The sequence below is a fragment of the Pelodiscus sinensis genome, chromosome 14 (genome assembly GCF_052426305.1).
Source record: "Pelodiscus sinensis isolate ZL-2025 chromosome 14, ASM5242630v1, whole genome shotgun sequence".
In the NCBI taxonomy this organism is placed as follows: domain Eukaryota; kingdom Metazoa; phylum Chordata; order Testudines; family Trionychidae; genus Pelodiscus; species Pelodiscus sinensis.
The window spans coordinates 22,323,634-22,342,310 of NC_143065.1; the positions used below are offsets into that span (position 1 = coordinate 22,323,634).

At 41.4% G+C, this 18,677-nt stretch overlaps 2 protein-coding genes across 6 annotated transcripts in view; one reads left to right on the forward strand and one right to left on the reverse strand.

Annotated features, from left to right (window-relative positions):
• GLDN (gliomedin) overlaps positions 1 to 5,747 on the forward strand; it is a 45,216-nt gene extending 39,469 nt beyond the window's left edge. For both annotated transcript variants that reach the window (XM_075897233.2, XM_075897234.2), the window contains exon 10: positions 872 to 5,747. In XM_075897233.2, coding sequence (XP_075753348.1) covers positions 872 to 1,331 — 460 coding nt within the window. In that variant the 3' untranslated portion in view covers positions 1,332 to 5,747. The remainder of the gene's footprint in view (positions 1 to 871) is intronic.
• The window catches only part of DMXL2 (Dmx like 2), a 151,631-nt gene continuing 137,569 nt past the window's right edge, over positions 4,616 to 18,677 (reverse strand). For all 4 annotated transcript variants that reach the window (XM_089782037.1, XM_075897232.2, XM_089782035.1 and 1 more), the window contains 5 exons: positions 12,006 to 12,083; positions 11,212 to 11,303; positions 8,642 to 8,694; positions 8,087 to 8,304; positions 4,616 to 6,103 (listed from right to left, as the gene is read on the reverse strand). In XM_089782037.1, the coding sequence (XP_089638163.1) occupies positions 5,894 to 6,103; positions 8,087 to 8,304; positions 8,642 to 8,694; positions 11,212 to 11,303; positions 12,006 to 12,083 (651 nt within the window). In that variant the 3' untranslated portion in view covers positions 4,616 to 5,893. The remainder of the gene's footprint in view (positions 6,104 to 8,086; positions 8,305 to 8,641; positions 8,695 to 11,211; positions 11,304 to 12,005; positions 12,084 to 18,677) is intronic.

Consider the following 18,677-nt stretch of genomic DNA (forward strand, 5'->3'; position numbering starts at 1 on the left):
AGAAACACTTCCTGAATTGGTTCCCATGGTAAGGGAATTCATATTTTGTGAATCCTGCTGAGGCTTAGGCACCAAGGTGCTTGGCAGGATCAGAACGTTGTTGGCTTTGGGTAAGATCACTCATGGAAAGGCAGATGCTTGGGGATTTTAGGTAACTATAGCATTAGATGGCAGCTGAACAAGGGTTTTGTGGAGCTAAATTTCAATCTCAGGTAACAAAATCCCTTTTTTGGATCTAGCCCCAGAGCCTGAAGGAGTTTCTCTGACTGTGTGTAAGCTGCTCAGTTACTATGATGATGAAATGGTATAACACCTAGACAGAGACTCATTCCTTGGATATCTGGGGCCAGATTTCAATGGTCTTTAAAAGCCTATTTGGCTTTTCAAAAGCCCCTTTCATGTCTCACTATAGTCTAGTTGACCTCACTTAGATCACCATATTCGCCTCCTCCAGAAGAGGTGAGCAACCAAACCAGAATTGGGGGCGACAGCTTACACAACACTAATCTAAAGTACGGAGGTGGGAGTGTTGGGGGCCTGGTCTGTTATAATGCTCTCCCCAGACATCTCTCTCAGGAGAACAGCTGAAGGATTTTATAGACTGTTTCGATGGGACTATTGTGGTATTTATTGAAAACTGGAGAGAATGCATTTCCACCAGTAAGCACAAGCAGAGTGACATGAGCACACAATTATTTTTGCCAGGAAATCCTAAATCCTCTGAGCAGAGGATTTTTTTGTCCTGTTTAAAAAAAAAAATGTAAAGGAAATACAATTCTTCCTGAGAGACATCTTCACTACTAAGAATTACCAAATTATGTGTCTAACTATGAAAAGCAGAATCAGATATATTTATCTTATTTCCTTTCAGATTTGAGCTTGAGACGGCATCATTCAGAACACTGACAATTGAAAATGCCTTACACGATAGTCGCCACTACCTCTTTTCTAACTCCAAGACATACTTCAATGTAGCAGTGGATGAAAAGGGTCTTTGGATTATCTATGCTTCCAGTATTGATGAAAATATCATTGTAGCACATATTGATGAAGAGACATTTTCAGTCATTCACCATATAAACACTACATACCCCAAATCTAAAGCTGGCAATGCATTCATAACATGTGGTGTGCTTTATGTTACTGATACTAAGGATATGAGGGTAACATTTGCTTTTGATTTGTTGAGAGAGAAGCAAATTGATGCAAGCTTTGAGTTAAGATCGGCACAGTCTGTTCTTGCTATGCTTTCATATAGTCTAAGAGATAGAGACTTGTATACATGGGAGAATGGCTATTTAATGCAATACCCTGTACACTTTGATAGCTGAATGCTATTTTAAAATAAGGTATCTTGCTGGCCATATTGAATTAAGTAGGTTATTTAAAGTGATATCCTATCCATTTGGGGCTCTCTCATCCCTCCAGTATATCCACATCTCCTGTTCAAGGTTAGTGGTTATTTGTGTGTGCATAAAGGGGAGACCAGACTCCTTTGTGTCATTTAAATATACTTATATAGGCAATTCTTGACTTTATCAAGAAAATGCTGTGTATTCAAACTTATTTTTGGTTTTATCCATTCCATGGAGGCCATAATTATATCGTCCATATACTGATTATTTTACAATACCATGTTCAATAGGGTCTGTTTTGACTCTTAATTAGTAGTTACTGTCTGCAATTATCTTCCAGTCAGTGATTATAGTTTAGTGTAAATGTCTAAACAATGTGTATAAATAAGCTTCTTGGTAACATTTCCATGTAATACCCTGCATCAACTCTGAATTTTGTTCAGTTGTGATATTTTAAAGAATTGACGTACAGTGATTAAAATGATCAGGGACAGTGATTTTTCTACTAAAGTAAATACCCTAAAGAACAAAGAAATATTTTATTAAAAATTCAGCTCATATTTATAAGTCAAAATAGGGGAAAAAAAGAAAAAATAGTAAGAAACCTGAAAATTGACAAATATGGCTAACTAACCAAAAAGCAAACAGAGAAGTGATGCAAATGATGGCATCAGTGATGTGAGGAATGGTAGCATTTAAAACCCACTTGTAATGGGTGTAAAACCTGAAGTGAATCATATGTGCTTAAGGCAAGCAATTTCAATTTGTGTATGTTCTGCAGCACTGTGTGAAAGAATTTAATTAACTTCAGACCCTTTCATATCTTGAAAGCTGATAAAAACAAACCACAGTTCCCAGGAATTGCTGTACCAGGCAGCTGCATATCTCATTTAAAAAAAGAAAAGCACATTGGATAGGATTATCAGACTTATACTATGGTAAACTCATAGTTTGGCCTGAATAGCATCACAGGCTACAACTGGTAAACAGGGTCATCTCTGAGGATGGAAACCTCCCCCATCAATGCAGCCACCTGCACAGCCTAAGTGACCTTCACTAGCCATTTGCCCCTCCCCATCTCAACTCTCACATACTAAAAAGAATCAGCACCAACCTTTCAAAGTAAACACTCTGCAAAGGAACGCTGTTGAATGGTTTATGTTCTCGGTGTCACTCATACTTTTAGGGTTATCACGAAATAGTGATGTGCCATCTACCCCATGTAACTGTGTTACATGAGAAAAAGGCATAGTATTTATGAGCAACAGCTTTCTGTGACGATTTAGAGAAATTTTCTGTGTACAACAAATTAATTCTGTTGAAATCATGAATATCTGCATGTATCTTTAACAGCCTGCAGAGCCATTTTGAATGTGAGGATTGGTTGCCTTCTGTGATGTCCTTTTACCACCCTGTTTTCCAAAGGGGTAGTAAGTAGCACAGGGCTAACAATGTAGAGTTGAAATCTTGATAGTCCTTTAGTCAATAGGAGGCCCCTAGCCAAAAGGCTGACTTCTACCCAAAAGAGAGAGTTTATCAGGGGAATCACCTGGTAGAGGTCTGTACTCATGAGTTGAGTGATCAGATGGTCACATGACAGAGGACAGTGGATGTTTATAAAAGGACAGGAGGGCAATACTCTGGTTCTTTGGCCATTTTTGCCATCTCAAGCTGTTAAAAGCCGCTTGAAGAGTCTGAGGAGACCAGGGATCGCTGACTGTTAGACCCTGCCCCCTCCCAGAACTTCCAACGTAAGGGTGAGCTAGAGTGAAGAGCACTGCAGCTAGAATGCTTGTTTTCTCTGTGTGCTCCTGTACTTATCACTTAAGAACTGAATTGTGACTACGTAAACAAAACTAAGCATATAAATAAATAAAAGTAGGCAGTGTAATGAGCATTTCTACTCACAAATAAAGCAGATTTTTTTAACTGGGTATACCCAATAAATTGCTGGCGATTTCAATTCCATATAAGGACACGCTTCCTGTTTCTAATCTAGTCTATCAGCATTACTGCCACAATGTTTCCTCCTTAATTGAATCAGACTGACTTCCAAATGATAGGAGGAAGAGATCTTTATAGTTTAAAGCATATTTTAATCTTTCTGAATGAAGAATACTATATGTATGTTAATAAATTTGAACTGAAAGTTCCTTTGCCTATATGGGTTTTAGCAGAAAGTTTATCTTCACATAATCAGAGAAAAAAATAATTATTCAAACAGTGGGGGGAATCTTACATGTAATATCTCTCCCTCCCCTCCCACCAAAATTACGTGTTATTTAAAAGAAAGGTGGCTTAGTGGATTTGCTATGAGTGTAATTACTGAAACGTAGACAGTGAAAACAAAAACAAAGTAAGTGTACCATTTCATTTCTGCCTGAAGTTTGATTTTTCCCTTGATTATAAGTTGAAGTCAGATTTTTTGATGTCATCTGATAGTGTTCTGTGTGGAAAAAGTTCCCACATACATAATTAACCTAAGTTCAGTTGTTACAGTTTTTCAAAATATGCAGTATTAGGTGAAGCAAGAACAACTGCCAGTAACAAATACTTGAAACATTAGATATCATTTGCTGCAACATATTTTAATTCCTTTTTCTAAGTAGCTTCCTCCTTAGGTTGCAAATTCAATATATAAAAAAGAACCACATATTCTAAATCTTCATTTAACTTCAGGATATTAAACTAGAAATAATTTAGAACTTTTTTGTTTTACTCACTTTGACTACATAAAATGCTGCTTTTAAAATTCACATTTCAGAACTGAGTATTTATTATTTCTACTTTAATCAAAAAACTAACTGACACACTGAGTAGGAGAAATAGCAGAAGGATTGGGAAACCTTTCACCTTTAAGGCAAATTTAACACAGGATGATAAGGGAAGCCTTTCTGAGCTGATGCATGTTAAATGAAATAGGTGGTGTCAGACCAATTACTGTTTCCATCAAATTAACACCATTGTGGGCAGCTTGCCAATGAGTCCAAGGACTGAAGAAGCAGAAAGGAGAATGAATTCTCAATTCACCACAGTGACAGGATGGTGTAAGAAGTGTTTGTAGTGCAGCTGCGTGTGCTACAGAAAGTCAACTTCAGTTCTGTTAATCTTGTACCCTTTGGGAGCCGCAAGAGAGAAGCATGTCTGACGGCAAACATTATATCTTTAGCCCCAGTGGCGACTACAGATCTAATCATGATACTGAAGATACAACTAGTCTGTTTCAGTGCAAGACGAAGGACTGCACAGGAACTACACTGTTCCATGAGAGAAAAGGAATTTATTTAACTTACAAAGGTCAAACTAAAAAAATGACACTTCCTTTTTTCATATCCATAAATCACTACCTGCAATTAAAATCCCCTTTGGAGAAAGGTGCATTTTATCCCATTATATTTTACATTCCAGCACAGACACCAAAATTTTCATTGAAGAAGACAACTAGTTAACATTTAAATACACAGACATCTGTTCCAATATCTTAAGAACATGTTTTTTGTTTATGCAGAAAAATACATCTAAATATGACAACAGTGGCTAATATATTACAAGCAAACAATATTGAACACTGCATAGTTTATACAATATGCTGTGGTAATAACTTAAATTACCAGTTTTATCAACTATTTATTAGCTGGCCACATAAAGCCTGACATTCATCTGAAATGTGGCATTGTAAGTTACATTGGTATTTTCTTATATAGCTTCATTTAAGGAAGTATTTATTTTCTCTGGACATACATAAGAGTTTCAAAACTAAAAGCTAAATAAAAACGTTTTTCTTCACTACAAACATTTAATGCTCACATTACATTCCTAATGTAAAGGCAGATCTCCAAAATATAAAACACAGCCAAAGAAAAAGTAGTGTGCAAATTAAGAAAACACTGCACTTAAAAATGTGTTCGTGTGCAATGTACAGTATCAACTGGGTATTAATACTACCTGGTAAAAATATCAGCATAAAACGATACATGTGTCTCACAGTACATTCTTCATTGCACATTGTTCCACAACTTTTGCATCTATTACACTTTCCTGGCCTATTAAATCTTACATACACTGAATGCCCTTTATGACAATAGGCTGTTTTTTAAATGAGAATTTGTAGACATGCTTCAATTAGTGGCAAAAACTGGAAGAAAAATAAAACCTGAATCACATTACAAACTGCTTATTGACTTTATTTAGAGCCACAGTGCTTGTATATGTCTGTGGCTACTATTATAATCTGTGTAATATCCTTACCAAAGGAGGCTTGCTGTAGGTCACTGAATACTAGCCTCCCTAGGGCTTTACTGGGTTTTATTCTTTGTTTTAACAATGCATTGCATGCATTTATATCCCCCCATCCACATATCCAGTGCTCAATAAACCTGTTTTAAAATTCAATCTTTTTTCTGTTTGATGTAATATTTAATAGTGCAGTAATTGCTCTGAAAGCAATGTACAACAGATAGTTCCTTCCACTAATGCATATTACTGCATTGTAGCTATTTAACGGAACTGTATAGAAAACAGGACTAAACAGCATAAATCTACAGAACATCAAAAATGCCTTTGGGGATGTTGAAAGCATTAGGGAGAACTCTCATTTTCAGTGTGCCATCTGCTCCACAGGAAAAGATGCGATTGTCTTGCACAATTTCAATCTGCGTGACTCCAGCACCAATATTTCTGAATATGGACTGTTTGGCATGTTCATTTTTAAATGAATGAATTATATCGTAGCCTGTCAGTCTCCAGACCTAGAGTAAGAGAATGACAGACAAGACAGAATGAGGTTAAAAAGTGCCTGTTCTATTGAGAATCTGGACCTAAACTTTTCCTGCCTCAAAAACCACTCAGCACAGAAGAGAAAGCAAATATGGATGGTCAGAGAGGGAGTTTTGCAGCTCCAGGATTCTCAAGATACTCTTGTACTGGCATAAATTAGAGCAGCGTGGGGGGTGCTTTAATGTATGACAGCTGGCTACAGTTTCTTAAGCAACCGTATACCAGCCATGAATTCATGTAGTGGAGCAAAACTTCCCTCCATTTCATCTTGGCCTTCTCTGTTACTTGCAGATCCTGCCCCCACTCCTGACTTATCCCATGTGATGGGGGGGTACAGATTGTAGAGTTGGCATACAAACTATTTTTATGTCAGCTGAGAATTCCCCTCTGCCGGAACAGGGGCAAAGAATCTGGCTCAAATTTCCTTTACAGTGGTGCATTAGGAGAGTTTCTGACTTGAGACCCAGTTTTCCAAAGTGTGGCAAGTCCTCAAGCTCAGTGATGTAGTCTCAGGTCATTAGGATGTAAGGTGTCTGGTGGCAGGGATTCTCTTATCAGACTGTAAATCATCATGCAGCTCTATAGCATACTGTATCTAAAGGCAAAATGTTTGGGCGCTCTCTCTGTTGTATTCATCTGTTGTCTTTCCTCTTGTATTCAGATTATAAACACTGTGGAACAGGAAGTGTGCTTTTGCAGCAGCTAGCAAAGTGGGGTACTGGACCAAGACTGGAATTTCTAGGCACTATCCCAACACAACTACAGGCAGTCCCCGAGTTACGTGGATCCGATTTATGTCGGATCCGCAGTTACGAACGGGGTTTTTCTCGCCCCGGAGGACGGGAGCGGCGGGACGCCCAGACGTGCCGCGGTCCCACCGCCCGCGTCCTCCGGGGCGAGAAAAGCTGCTCCGCGTCTCCCTGGTCTGCCCCCCCCCCCAGCAGACCAGGGAGACGGGGAGCAAAGCCTCGGAGGACCCGGGCGGCGGGACCGCGGTGCGTCTCGGTCCGCCGCCCACGTCTCCCTGATCTGCTGGGGGGCGCGCAGCTAGTGCGCCCCCCCTCCTCACCAGCAGACCAGGCTTTTCTCCCGACGCCTGTGGTAGAGCAGCTGGGGCACTGCCGGTTGGTCCCGCAGCGCCGCTCTGGGCGCTACTGGAACAACCCGGCAGCACCCCAGCTGATCTGCCCCAGGCGTCCTGATTCAGCCGCTGCTGGTCAGTTTCAGCAGCGGCTGAATCAGGACGCCTGGGGCAGAGCAGCTGGGGTGCTGCTGGGTTGGTCCAGTAGCGCCGAGGAGCGGCGCTACTGGAGCAACCCAGCAGCACCCCAGCTGCTCTGCCCCAGGCGTCCCCAAGTCAGCCGCTGCTGAAACTGACCAGCGCTGACTACAGGAAGCCCGAGGCAGAGTTGCTCTGCCCCCGGCTTCCTGGAATCAGTGCTGATCACTTTCAGCAGCAGCTGACTTGGGGATGCCTGGGGTTCTTAAGTTGAATCTGTATGTAAGAAATGGCGTCCAGATTCAGCCTGCTGAAACTGATCAGCGGCTGATTCCAGGAAGCCCGGGGCAGAGCAACTCTGCCTCGGGCTTCCTGTAGTCAGCCGCTTGTCAGTTTCAGCAGCGGCTGAATCTGGATGCCAGTTACGACTTACATACAGATTCCACTTAAGAACAAACCTACAGTCCCTATCTTGTATGTAACCCGGGGACTGCCTGTAGTTATAATATTTAGAATTTGACATTTAGTTACTGTGACTACCCTACAGATCAACTGGCTGCCTGTTCATTTTAACAATTACTGTAGCGCTGTTGCAGAAAAAAGAGATCCAAAGGAAAACAAGAGCACATTCTGAAATTAAAAAATGGTAACAAATTAAGATAAATAATTCAGCATAATTCATTGTGCTTTCTCCAGATGAAATTTATATCACAACTCAGTCACTTCTTAACCTTACCTTCATGTTACCTTCTGCTGAGCCTGTTACAAAGTATTCTTCAGAAGGGTCTAGTGAAAGAGCCTTAATACTAGAGTCATGTGCTTGGAAGGTATGAAGGATTTGTCTCTGTCTGATGTCAAAGATGTAGACACATCCTTTTCTGCCTCCAGAAATCAACAGTTGTTGCTTAGGTGCATACTGAAGTACTGTGGCACCATGGTCATGACAAGGGAAGGCTAAGAGACACACAGTAAGATTGTTACAGATTTGTAGTTTTGTATAGATTTCAACTTTAAACTACAGTTCTACTCGGAAAGGTGATTGGCACTATTTTTTACTCAATAGATACACTTTTTGAATGTATACAGTCATATCTGCTACATTAATGACAAACTGATTCACAGTTATCCACATCTGCAGAGTTTTCGTTAATAACAAGTCTGTAGGTAGATATAAAGCAAATATCCATGAATTTGCAGGGCTTTATAAACTTTTTCCTCTCCAAATTCACACACAAATCCCATTTGATTCTAGCCATTAAAAATGTTAAATATGTTTTATTGCAGTACTTACCGTGAATAAGACTATTACCAGGTGATACCAAGGTGTCCCACAAGCACACATTTCTGGTAGGAAAACAAAAAAAGTCACAATGGCATCTTGCTAAATGATCCATGGGATAGTGTGGGTCTCCTTAGAAGGTGATGAAGTGCTGTGTCAGGGCCTAAGAGGAGGACTTGTACAGATACTCAGACCTTTGCAGTTACAGAGGGAAATGTGGAAAAGCACAGATGACGGTTAAGAGACTAATTCTAGGTGGTGCAAGGATTCAAGCCTCTGAAACACTTTGAAATCCCCAGTGTGGCCTACACTTGTCTCTGCCTTTGTTGAAAGCTAAGGGCTTGTCTACAGAGTGCTTTGGTCTGCATCAGACAGGTTTAAATTTTAGTCTGCTAAAATGCTATGTATTAACTGGGCCATGTGGACACTGATGCTGCACACAAAGTTCTCTAGTGCAGGGGTTCCCAAACTTTTTGACATGGGGACCAGTAAATCCATTCACGAACTTTTGGAGGACTGGTAACATTCATTTGCATATTTGCATATTCATTAATCAAATGATGAATATTCAAATAAGTTGTTTCTGGTCCTCCCAAAGCCCCCAGTGCCAGCTTTAGCAAAACTTTTGATATGGTCACCCACAATATTCTTGCCAGCATGTTAAGGGAATGTGGATTGGATAAATGGACTGTAAGACACAGAAAGCTGGTTAGACCAGGGTTTCCCAAACTTTTTACTTTAGTTGGAACCCTTTTTTTTCCGTACTGTTTTTTGCAGCCCCAAAATATAAACACATAAAGAACAAACTGAGAAAATACCAGACATATAACATGTCTGGTATTTTCTCATTAGGTAAGTTGTATTATTACTAGATGTATCAGTTTGTAGTTTCGAACTGCCTGGCTGGTAAATGTGCTCAGACTGCATGAGTGTGTTTACCAGCCAGACAGTTCGCAACTACTCGAGAGGGTGTGTGTGTGGGGGGGGGGGGGGCAGAATCCCCGGGCCGGACTCATGCGTGCTTTGTGGGGGAGGGGGAGAGAAAGGGAAGGGGGGGCAGCGCCCCGAGATCCGCATATGGCCGGGTCAGTCCGGCTCCCCGCTGCGCCTTCAGCCAGCCCCACTTCCCCCAACCCTCTCCCAGACAGCCAGTTCTCCCCCGCTTCTCCTCCCAATCTCCTTTGGCCAGTCCCGCTGCTCACGTCCAGCCCTGCTTCCGGTGGCCTCTTCTCCCCCCACCTCCATCTTCCCCGGCCAGCTCCCTATCCCCAACCTCACGCCCCCCAGAAGCCCTTCTTCCACTAGCCCCCCAATTTCTCACAGACAGTCCCGATGCCCCAGGCAAGCCCTGCTTCCAGCGGCCGCTTCTCCCCTACTCCTCCTCCTAATCTCCCCCGGCCAGCCCCCTGCCCAGCTCTGCTTCCACCGGCTGCCCCTCCCCCATCTCCCTGGCCCACCCCGATTTCCCCATCCAGTGCTGCTTCTGATGGCCAGCTCTCCCTTCCTCCTCTTTTCCCCTTCTCCCCCCAGCTGTGAATCTGTTGGGAACAAGAAGATCCGGTACCGGGCCGCGCCCCATAGTTTGAGAAACGCTGCTCTAGTGCACATTAATATAATACAGTTTGAAAAAGAATGACATTAGTACATAACAGGGAACTTTTAGTGTGCAGCATCAGGGCCCACATGGGCTAGTTAGTGCACAACAGGCTAGTGTGGACCAAGGCACATGTACACAAGCCCTTAATGTTAGTCTTACAGGAAGACAGTGACACTTACAAGCTGTTCAATATCACAACCACAACTGCATCCTACATATATTTCTCCCCAAATCAGTACAAACGTACCCGTCAGAACTCTAATATCATTAGCTCACAGACATTTACCTCCCCCCCAATCCTCCTTCTGTTCTGAAATTTGATTTTGTCCTTTCATATGTGTTCATTTTTTTTAATTTTATCCTTTGGTATATATAGTCGTGCCAATTTTCTTCCACTATTTGATCTGAGGAAGTGGGTCTGGCCTGCGAAAGCTCATCACCTAATATACCATCTTGTTAGTCTTTAAAGTGCTACATAGTCCTGTTTTTTGCATCAGAACTAGTTGCAGTTGGGATGCCTGACCACTGGATAATAATAAAGGCAGCCACCTTAGAAATGAAGAATATTACCAAAATGAAATAATTTAAAACCAGAAGAGATAATAAAAAAAGAATAGGTGCTCAGTCAAAAATCCTTGAGTCCTGGCACTCAGACCTCATTAATATGTATTTAATTAAATAAAGGAGGAAAAAAGGGTAATTCAGCTCTCAGCAATAAGGAGCTTTGAGAAGCAACAGAATAAGGGGAACTAGTCTGCAGAAACAAACTGAAGGAGTGACACACAACAGGCAGCTACACATGTATTGCTGCTAATAAGGGGATTCAATAGCTTTTAGAATTATGGGCTACGAAATTCTGTCTTCCAAACTGCTAGACAGACAGAGTGATTATCCGTCACAACAGGTAGCTGTGGTGAAACCCTTTAACCTCTCAGCCTAGATATTTGTGTCTATTTTTGACTGCATACTTTTTCTTTTAACACACCTGTTATCATTGGAGTGCCCGGATGTAGCCACTAGGCTTGAGGAGGTAATGAACGCAAAGTCACTTGTGGTTTTACTATGACATTGCCAACTCTATAAGATAAAACAAAGAACCATCAACAAGATGCAATCTTATCACCAATACTTCAAAGTTACTAACAATTTAAATATTAGTCATGTTTATTTCTACTAATGGCATAACACGAGCAAGGACTTTAAATCCTGTTTGAGTCATTACTAAAATGTCTATTGGAAGCAAGACTGAAAATGGAAAGCACAAAAAGATAAATTATTTTAACTATGTATTAGAATTACAACTTATTGGAAATTCTAGGTTTAAAAAAAAATCCAAAATAATTCACCATATAATTAAATAAGTACAGAGAACAGTGTGTGTTTTATCAATCTGAATTCACAATGAAGTGTTGGCTTTGTGTGCTGTATAATTAACTGCAAAGAGCTGAGAAGAGTAAAGTTATTTATTTTTGAAAAAGCTTGATGTACACTTCAGTTGATTTCAGTCTTACTAAACTCAAGGACAACGCATAGGTTATATCTGTAATTACATTACATCCCACTGTTTATTCTGAAATGAGTTCTTTATAACTGTGTCCATCAAACAGTATACTTGTTTTGACAAAGTCTGCCAATTAAGCACAGCAAAGTAAAACAACCAAGAATTCGTGTTATCTGAACTTGCTCTTGACCTTTTTGAAACTCTGAAATATAAGAGATATTCAGTCTTGGTTCCTAAAAATTTCTCTTTATTAAAAGATAGAATGATTTTGTACTTACCAGATAGGGTTTAGGATTAGATACAGTTTGGTTGACTTGCCAAATACTTAAAAATCCCTCTCCATCAGCCACGCCACACTGCAAGAAATAAATATTATTTATTCTATAACCTGCTGAAAAGGTGCCCAGTGGTCCCCTTTTCATTACCTGTGTGATATTTTACAAAAAGCCAAAAATCAGTTGAAATAGCTGCATATATAGTAAATACAATATCTGAAATATGTGATTCAATAGCCTAAATTCCATTTTTAAATAACTTGTGCACTGAAGCCTAAAGCCACAGAGGCATGTAGGTATCTAAATCCAAAGTTTAAAGCCTCAAAAATTCTGCTCAGCTGATGCCTACATTTCCAACAGTGAGCCTGTACAAAGACAACTACATCCTGATGCTACTGAGTATCTTAATGCTTAATCCCTGAAGAATGCCTAAATTTCCCTCCATCACCACCCAATACAGGTTCAAATCCTCACTCTGCATGATTTGAAATAGAGACTGGAACCTAGATTTCCAATTTCCAAGGAGAATGCCCTGGTCACTGAGTGAAAATATTCTGAGGTACTTGTCCCTCAATCTCTGCTGTTGAAACTGTTTCATTTTGTAAAACTACTTATTCACTAGGCCAGAGAGTGTGACAAAAGGCTACAGCCCAATGGCCAGCACTCATCTGGGAGTCTCCATTCTAGCACTAGGTCAAAGCACAGTACGGAACTAATGGTGTGCGGTGGCAAGGTACATATGGCCATTTAGTGCACAATAGACTACAGCAAGGTACAGTCACAGTTTAGCTTGCCCCACACCAACAGGCAATGATCATCATGTAATCCCTCTTCTGTTATCCATCTCCAGACAGACAGAGGCTATGGACACCATTCCTACCCATCCTCGCTAATAGATTCATGGAGGTTAGTTCCATCAATGGCTATCTAGTTCTTTTTTTGAACCCTATTAAAGTCCTAGTCTTCACAACATCCTCTGGCAAGAAGTTCCACAAGTTGACTATGCATTGAGTGAAGAAAAACTTCCTTTTGTTTGTTTGAAACCTGCTGCCTATTAACTTCATTTGGTGACCCCTAGTTCTTATATTGTGGAAATTTGTAAATATATTTTCCTTATTCACTTTTTCCACACCAGTCATGATTTTATAGACCTCTATCATATCCCTCCCTAGTCTTCTCTTTTCTAAGCTGAAAAGTCCAAGTCTCTTTAATCTCTCTTCATATGGGACCTGTTCCAAACCTCTAATAATTTTTGTTGCCCTTCTCTGTACCTTTTCCAATGTCAATAAATCTTTTTTGAGATGAGGTGACCACATCTGTATACAGTATTCAAGATATGGGCGTACCGTGGTTTTATATAGAGGCAATAAGATATTCTCTGTCTTATTCTCTATCACTTTTTTAATGATTCCTAATATTCTATTTGCTTTTTTGACTACCTCTGCACACTGAGTGGATGTTTTCAGAGAACTATCCACAATGACTCCAAGATCCCTCTCTTGAATAGTTGTAGCTAAATTAGTCCCCATCATATTGTATGTACAGTTGGAATTATTTTTTCCAATGTGCATTACTTTACATTTATCAACATTACATTTCATTTACCATTTGGTTCCCCAATCATTTAATTTGGCGAGATCTTTTTGAAGCTCTTCACAGCCTGCATTGTTCTTAACTATCTTGAGCAGTTTTGTATCATCTGCAAATTTTGCCACCTCATTGTTTACCCCTTTCTTTAGATCATTTATAAATAGGTTAGATCCCAGGACAGACCCTTAGGGGACTCCACTAGTTACCTTTCTCCACTCTGAAAACTGACCATTTATTCCTACTCTTTGTTTCCTGCTTTTAACCAGTTATCACTCCATGAAAGGACCTTCCCTCTTATCTCATTGCAAGTAGTAAGTCTCTTTCTGATGAAGCCATCTTTTGAAACCAGGGACTCGGGTGTTTTCAAAAATATTGCCACATAAGCTTGAAGCAGATTATTTTTAATTTTTTTATTTTAAATACCAGTACGCATGTTAGAACTAATACCCTGAACCCAAAACAAGTTTAATGAAAAAAACCCAAGATGGTGTCCTATAAAAATAATTCAGGAATGATTTTGGAGGAGCTGCATTGTATTATGTGTGGCAAATCATAGAACTGGAAGGAACCTCGAGAGGTCATCGAGTCCCGCCCTCAAGGCAGGACCAAGCTCCGTCTACACCATCCCTGACAGATGTCTATCTAACCCTGTTCTTAAATATCTCCAGAGAGGGAGATTCCACCACCTCCCTTGGCAATTTATTCCAATATTTGACCACCCTGACAATTAGGAATGTTTTCCTAATGTCCAATCTAAGCCTCCCTTGCTGCACTTTAAGCCCATTACTCCTTGTTCTGTCCTCAGAAACCAAGAGGAACAAATTTTCTCCTTCCTCCTTGTGACACCCTTTTAGATATTTGAAAACCGCTATCATGTCCCCCCTTAATCTTCTTTTTTCCAAACTAAACAAGCCCAGTTCATGAAGCCTAGCTTCATAGGTCATGTTCTCTAGACCTTTAATCATTCTTGTCGCTCTTCTCTGTACCCTTTCCAATTTCTCCACATCTTTCTTGAAATGTGGCACCCAGAACTGGACACAGTACTCCAGCTGAGGCCTAACTAGTGCAGAGTAGAGCGGCAGAATGACTTCACGAGTTTTGCTTACAACATACCTGTGATACAACCTAGAATCATATTTGCTTTTTTTGCAACAGTATCACACTGTTGACTCATATTCAACTTGTTGTCCACTATGACCCCTAGATCCCTTTCCGCCATGCTCCTTCCTAGACAGTCGCTTCCCATCAAAGAAGATCAACACAAATGAGTGGCAATTAAACCTTTAGATCACACCTGAGATTCTGAATATCCTATGTGTTTCACCAACATACTATTTTAAATGCTCTTTAAAACTTCTTTCATGCTAGTCTTCACAACCCTGTGAGTGTGAAGACTGGCTTTAGTAGTTCTATGATGTGATTTTAATTATTCCAGCTGTCCCTAAATGTGGGGGACTGTCTGAGATTCCTTTTGTTGTCCTGGAACTATCTTGAAGGATGCCAAAACATCCCTAACTCAAAGCAAGTCACCTCTATTCCCTTAAGGTTTTAATAAGATTAAAGTAAAATGAAGTCAGTTTGTCTTTGCATACACAGTAAAATATAGAGGATCAATCTTGAAAAAATCAGAAAATATGGCTGCTGAGGGCAACATAATTCAGGTGGCGGCAAATTCCTCCAAACTATTTGGCAACTTCCTTCTTATAACTGAGCATCTGTTTCCTATTGAGTCACTCCCTCCCTCGCTAACCCTCTGGAGCTTCTCTACCCCCCACATACTTGCTTCCAGGGGGGCTTCCTCCTCCCTTTCCCTTCCCTGTTCCTTATTGTACAATGGAGCCAGAGTGGGCTGATATTCCCTGAATGGCTCCCCAGTGGGCTCAATCCCAGGCATCTGCTTCTTTTGAACAAGAGAGTTTAACACATTTGTATTATGAAGTGTTTCAAAGCCTTAAGCACATCCAGGAACAGAGCAGGAGATGCCTGCCAGCTGGCAATTACTCTAGTATGAACCAATCCCACTTCTGCAAGATGGACAGCAGGAAAGAATCAGTGGATGAACTCTTTTTTATAAACCTTACATTAAAATGATGGCAAAGAGGACTCTACTTATTCCAGCCTAGGGAGGCAGGCAGGCAGACAGAAATTAGGGGTGAGATCACACAAGCTGGGGGGGATATTCCAGCGAGCTCCTTTTTCAGAGAGGGAATTCTTTGACAAGACTTGGTCCAAACTGAGAAGGAGCCATAGCTAATCTCTAGCATCAACCTCTTTCCAGGTGTCATACTGCCATTCCAGCTGTTCAACTGGACCAAACATACATCTTCAGTTTTCTCGCTTAGGCTGAACGTCACACTAGACACCCTTGTATATCATTCACCCACAGAGCTCTTAAATTTGCCACCATCCGCCACTGGTCCAAGACTGAGTGCTGCCCATCTTGCATGTCAGCACAATTAAATTTTAGAACAGTAATTCTCAAATGGAGGGTCAGAACCCCAAAGTGGGTTGTGATCCTATTTTAATGTGGTCACCAGGGCTGACTTAGACTTGCTGTGGCCAAGAGGTGAATCCTGAGTCCCACTGCCTGGAGCTGAAGTAAAAGCCCCCTGCCCTGGGGCTCAGATAGGCCCAGGCTTTGGTTTCCCCTCCTGGGGAGGTGTAGTAATGAAGTTTCAGAACCCTGTTTTAGAAGAATAACATGATTCTGCTTGTGAGATGAAGAGAGGAAGTGTCTCTCTGTGTCTAGTGGCTTAAGAGCAACTGCTTTCTGACCTGCTTATATGTTGGCAATGGAACTGGTGTTCGTTCCAGTAGCAGTAGATTTGTGGGGTTGTCTTTTGTACTTTTTAAAATGAAAAATGTTGAGTTGTTCAAGGGAAAGCTTCTCATTTTCAGGTCCCGAATGGAATTTCGTGTCAGAACCAGAAACAGACACACCCAGAACAGCCAATAGAATGGTGTTTAGGCCACTTACGTAGATTGAAGGAAACCAGGTTCAAGTTGGGGCAAGTCTGATTCAGAGCAAGGACCTGCAACTGTATCTCCCAATCCATAACAAGTGCCTTAACCATGAAACTACTAACTGTTCTGTGGTGGATGTCTCACTCTGGTTTCCCATGGAAAACATTTAAAAGGTCTCTATTTTGTCCTGATACACGATGGAAACATTTTTGAAATTTTAAAACACTTTTGTGGGACAGGAAAACATTTTCTCAATGAACTCTTAGATGTATAATCAGTTACCACCTCTAAATAATTTATATTAAATGATTCCTTAGGATCATTGCCACCTAACAGAAAAACTTTTGAAACCAATTCTGCTAGTTCTGTTTTCTTTTTCTTTTATTTATACACAAATCTGAATGAAAAACAGAAGGTGTCTCCCATTTAGACGCTCCTCTGCTTTCCCTACCTGAAGTCCTAATACTCCACAACATCATCCCTCACGCAACAATGAACTACAATGTTGTGGAGAGGGGATTATTTCTTTGTGTGAGGATAAACAACAGGAGACAAATTGTTCAATAAAATCCTGTTTTTATTCCTAGCTATGAAACAGAGGAAGAGAATGCAGAAGCTATAATATGTATAAACAAAACTGATTTCTATTCATGTCTCTACTTTTATACCAGTACGATTCCACAGGAATCAATGGCATTACACTGGTAAAAACTGATAAACCAGAGGGGAGTATTAGGCTTACTGTTTATTCAAAAGCTTCCATAAAAGATAAAAAAATCAATTGCTCTGAGAACATTTACCTCAGCAAAAGGACTTAGACTTGAAGCAGAGAGTAGATGACCACTTCAAAAACAAATCATGTACCATACTGGCTTGTACATTACAGCTACTTTGTGCTGGAGATACATATCTAATTTTAATAAACAGGTAAGTGTAGTTTACAGATGATTTACATCATCATGGTGTCACGAAGCAACTGGAGTGTGAGTGAATCTGATCCCTAGTTTTCACAAAAAATATCTATTAGTAAAGAATAAGAAAATCAAAACATTAAGCAATAGTTTTGAAACTGAGGGCCAGATTTCTTGGCCCAGATTCTTTGTGCAAGACCCATGTGAATGACAAGGAAGTGGGGGAGAAGGATATTTTAAAGCAGTGGTCCCCAACCTTTGAGGTTGTCGGGCGCCAGGGGGTGTGGCCGTTCGCCCGCCGGGCGCCAGGGGGCGGGGACACTTGCGCGCCCGCTTGCCCGGGGGCGGGGCCCCCCCCCGCAAGCGCCGTGCGCCTGGGGCCGGCGCTTTCCCCTCCCCCCTGCAAGCGCCGCGCGCCCGGGGCCGGCGCCCCTCCCCCCCCGCAAGCGCTGCGCGCCCGGGGCCAGCGCCCCCCCCCCCCGCAAGCGCCGCGCGCCCGGGGCCGGCGCCCGCCCCCCCCCCTGCAAGCGCCGCGCGCCTGAGGCCGACGCTCCCCGCAAGCCAGCCCCGAGCACCTGGCGGGCGCATGCAAGTGCCCCCGCGGGCGCCATGGCGCCCGCGGGCACCGTGTTGGGGACCACGGTTTTAAAGACACTTTATGCTCCCCAATCCTAGGACTCTCTGGGCAAGGATTGAGTCCACTAATATTAGTTACAGCAGCCTGAAGTCTGCTCTAATTAATATCTGGTGGCTCATATGTCTTCAGAGACACTCTGGAAGCTGGCAACTCCAGCCATGCATCTGAACCTCTCAGATCAGCACAGGAAGTGAAGTATGTGTCAGAATGGTGGCTCTGTGCATTGTAGCATTCCCCTCCATACAGGAGAGTTAAAGCAAGTTTACAGCTTCTTTGCTCCAGGAAAGCAGCACAAAGCAGCCAGATAACACTAGAGAATCAAGCCTTAGATGATTTTCAAAGTTTGACATATCTGCACCTCTCTGTCACAGAAACAACAAAAATATATTTATAATCATGCTACCATTTTTCTGCTAAGACTTTTGCAAAATGTGCTCAATATAAAAAGCAACATAATAGAAATCTAGTATTGTATTTATCTCACTTTCCTGAAAATATCTTATATTTCTAAACTCTCTAGAAATAGAAGATATTTCGATACTAGTCTCTCTGTACTTAAACTGCAAGGTAGCT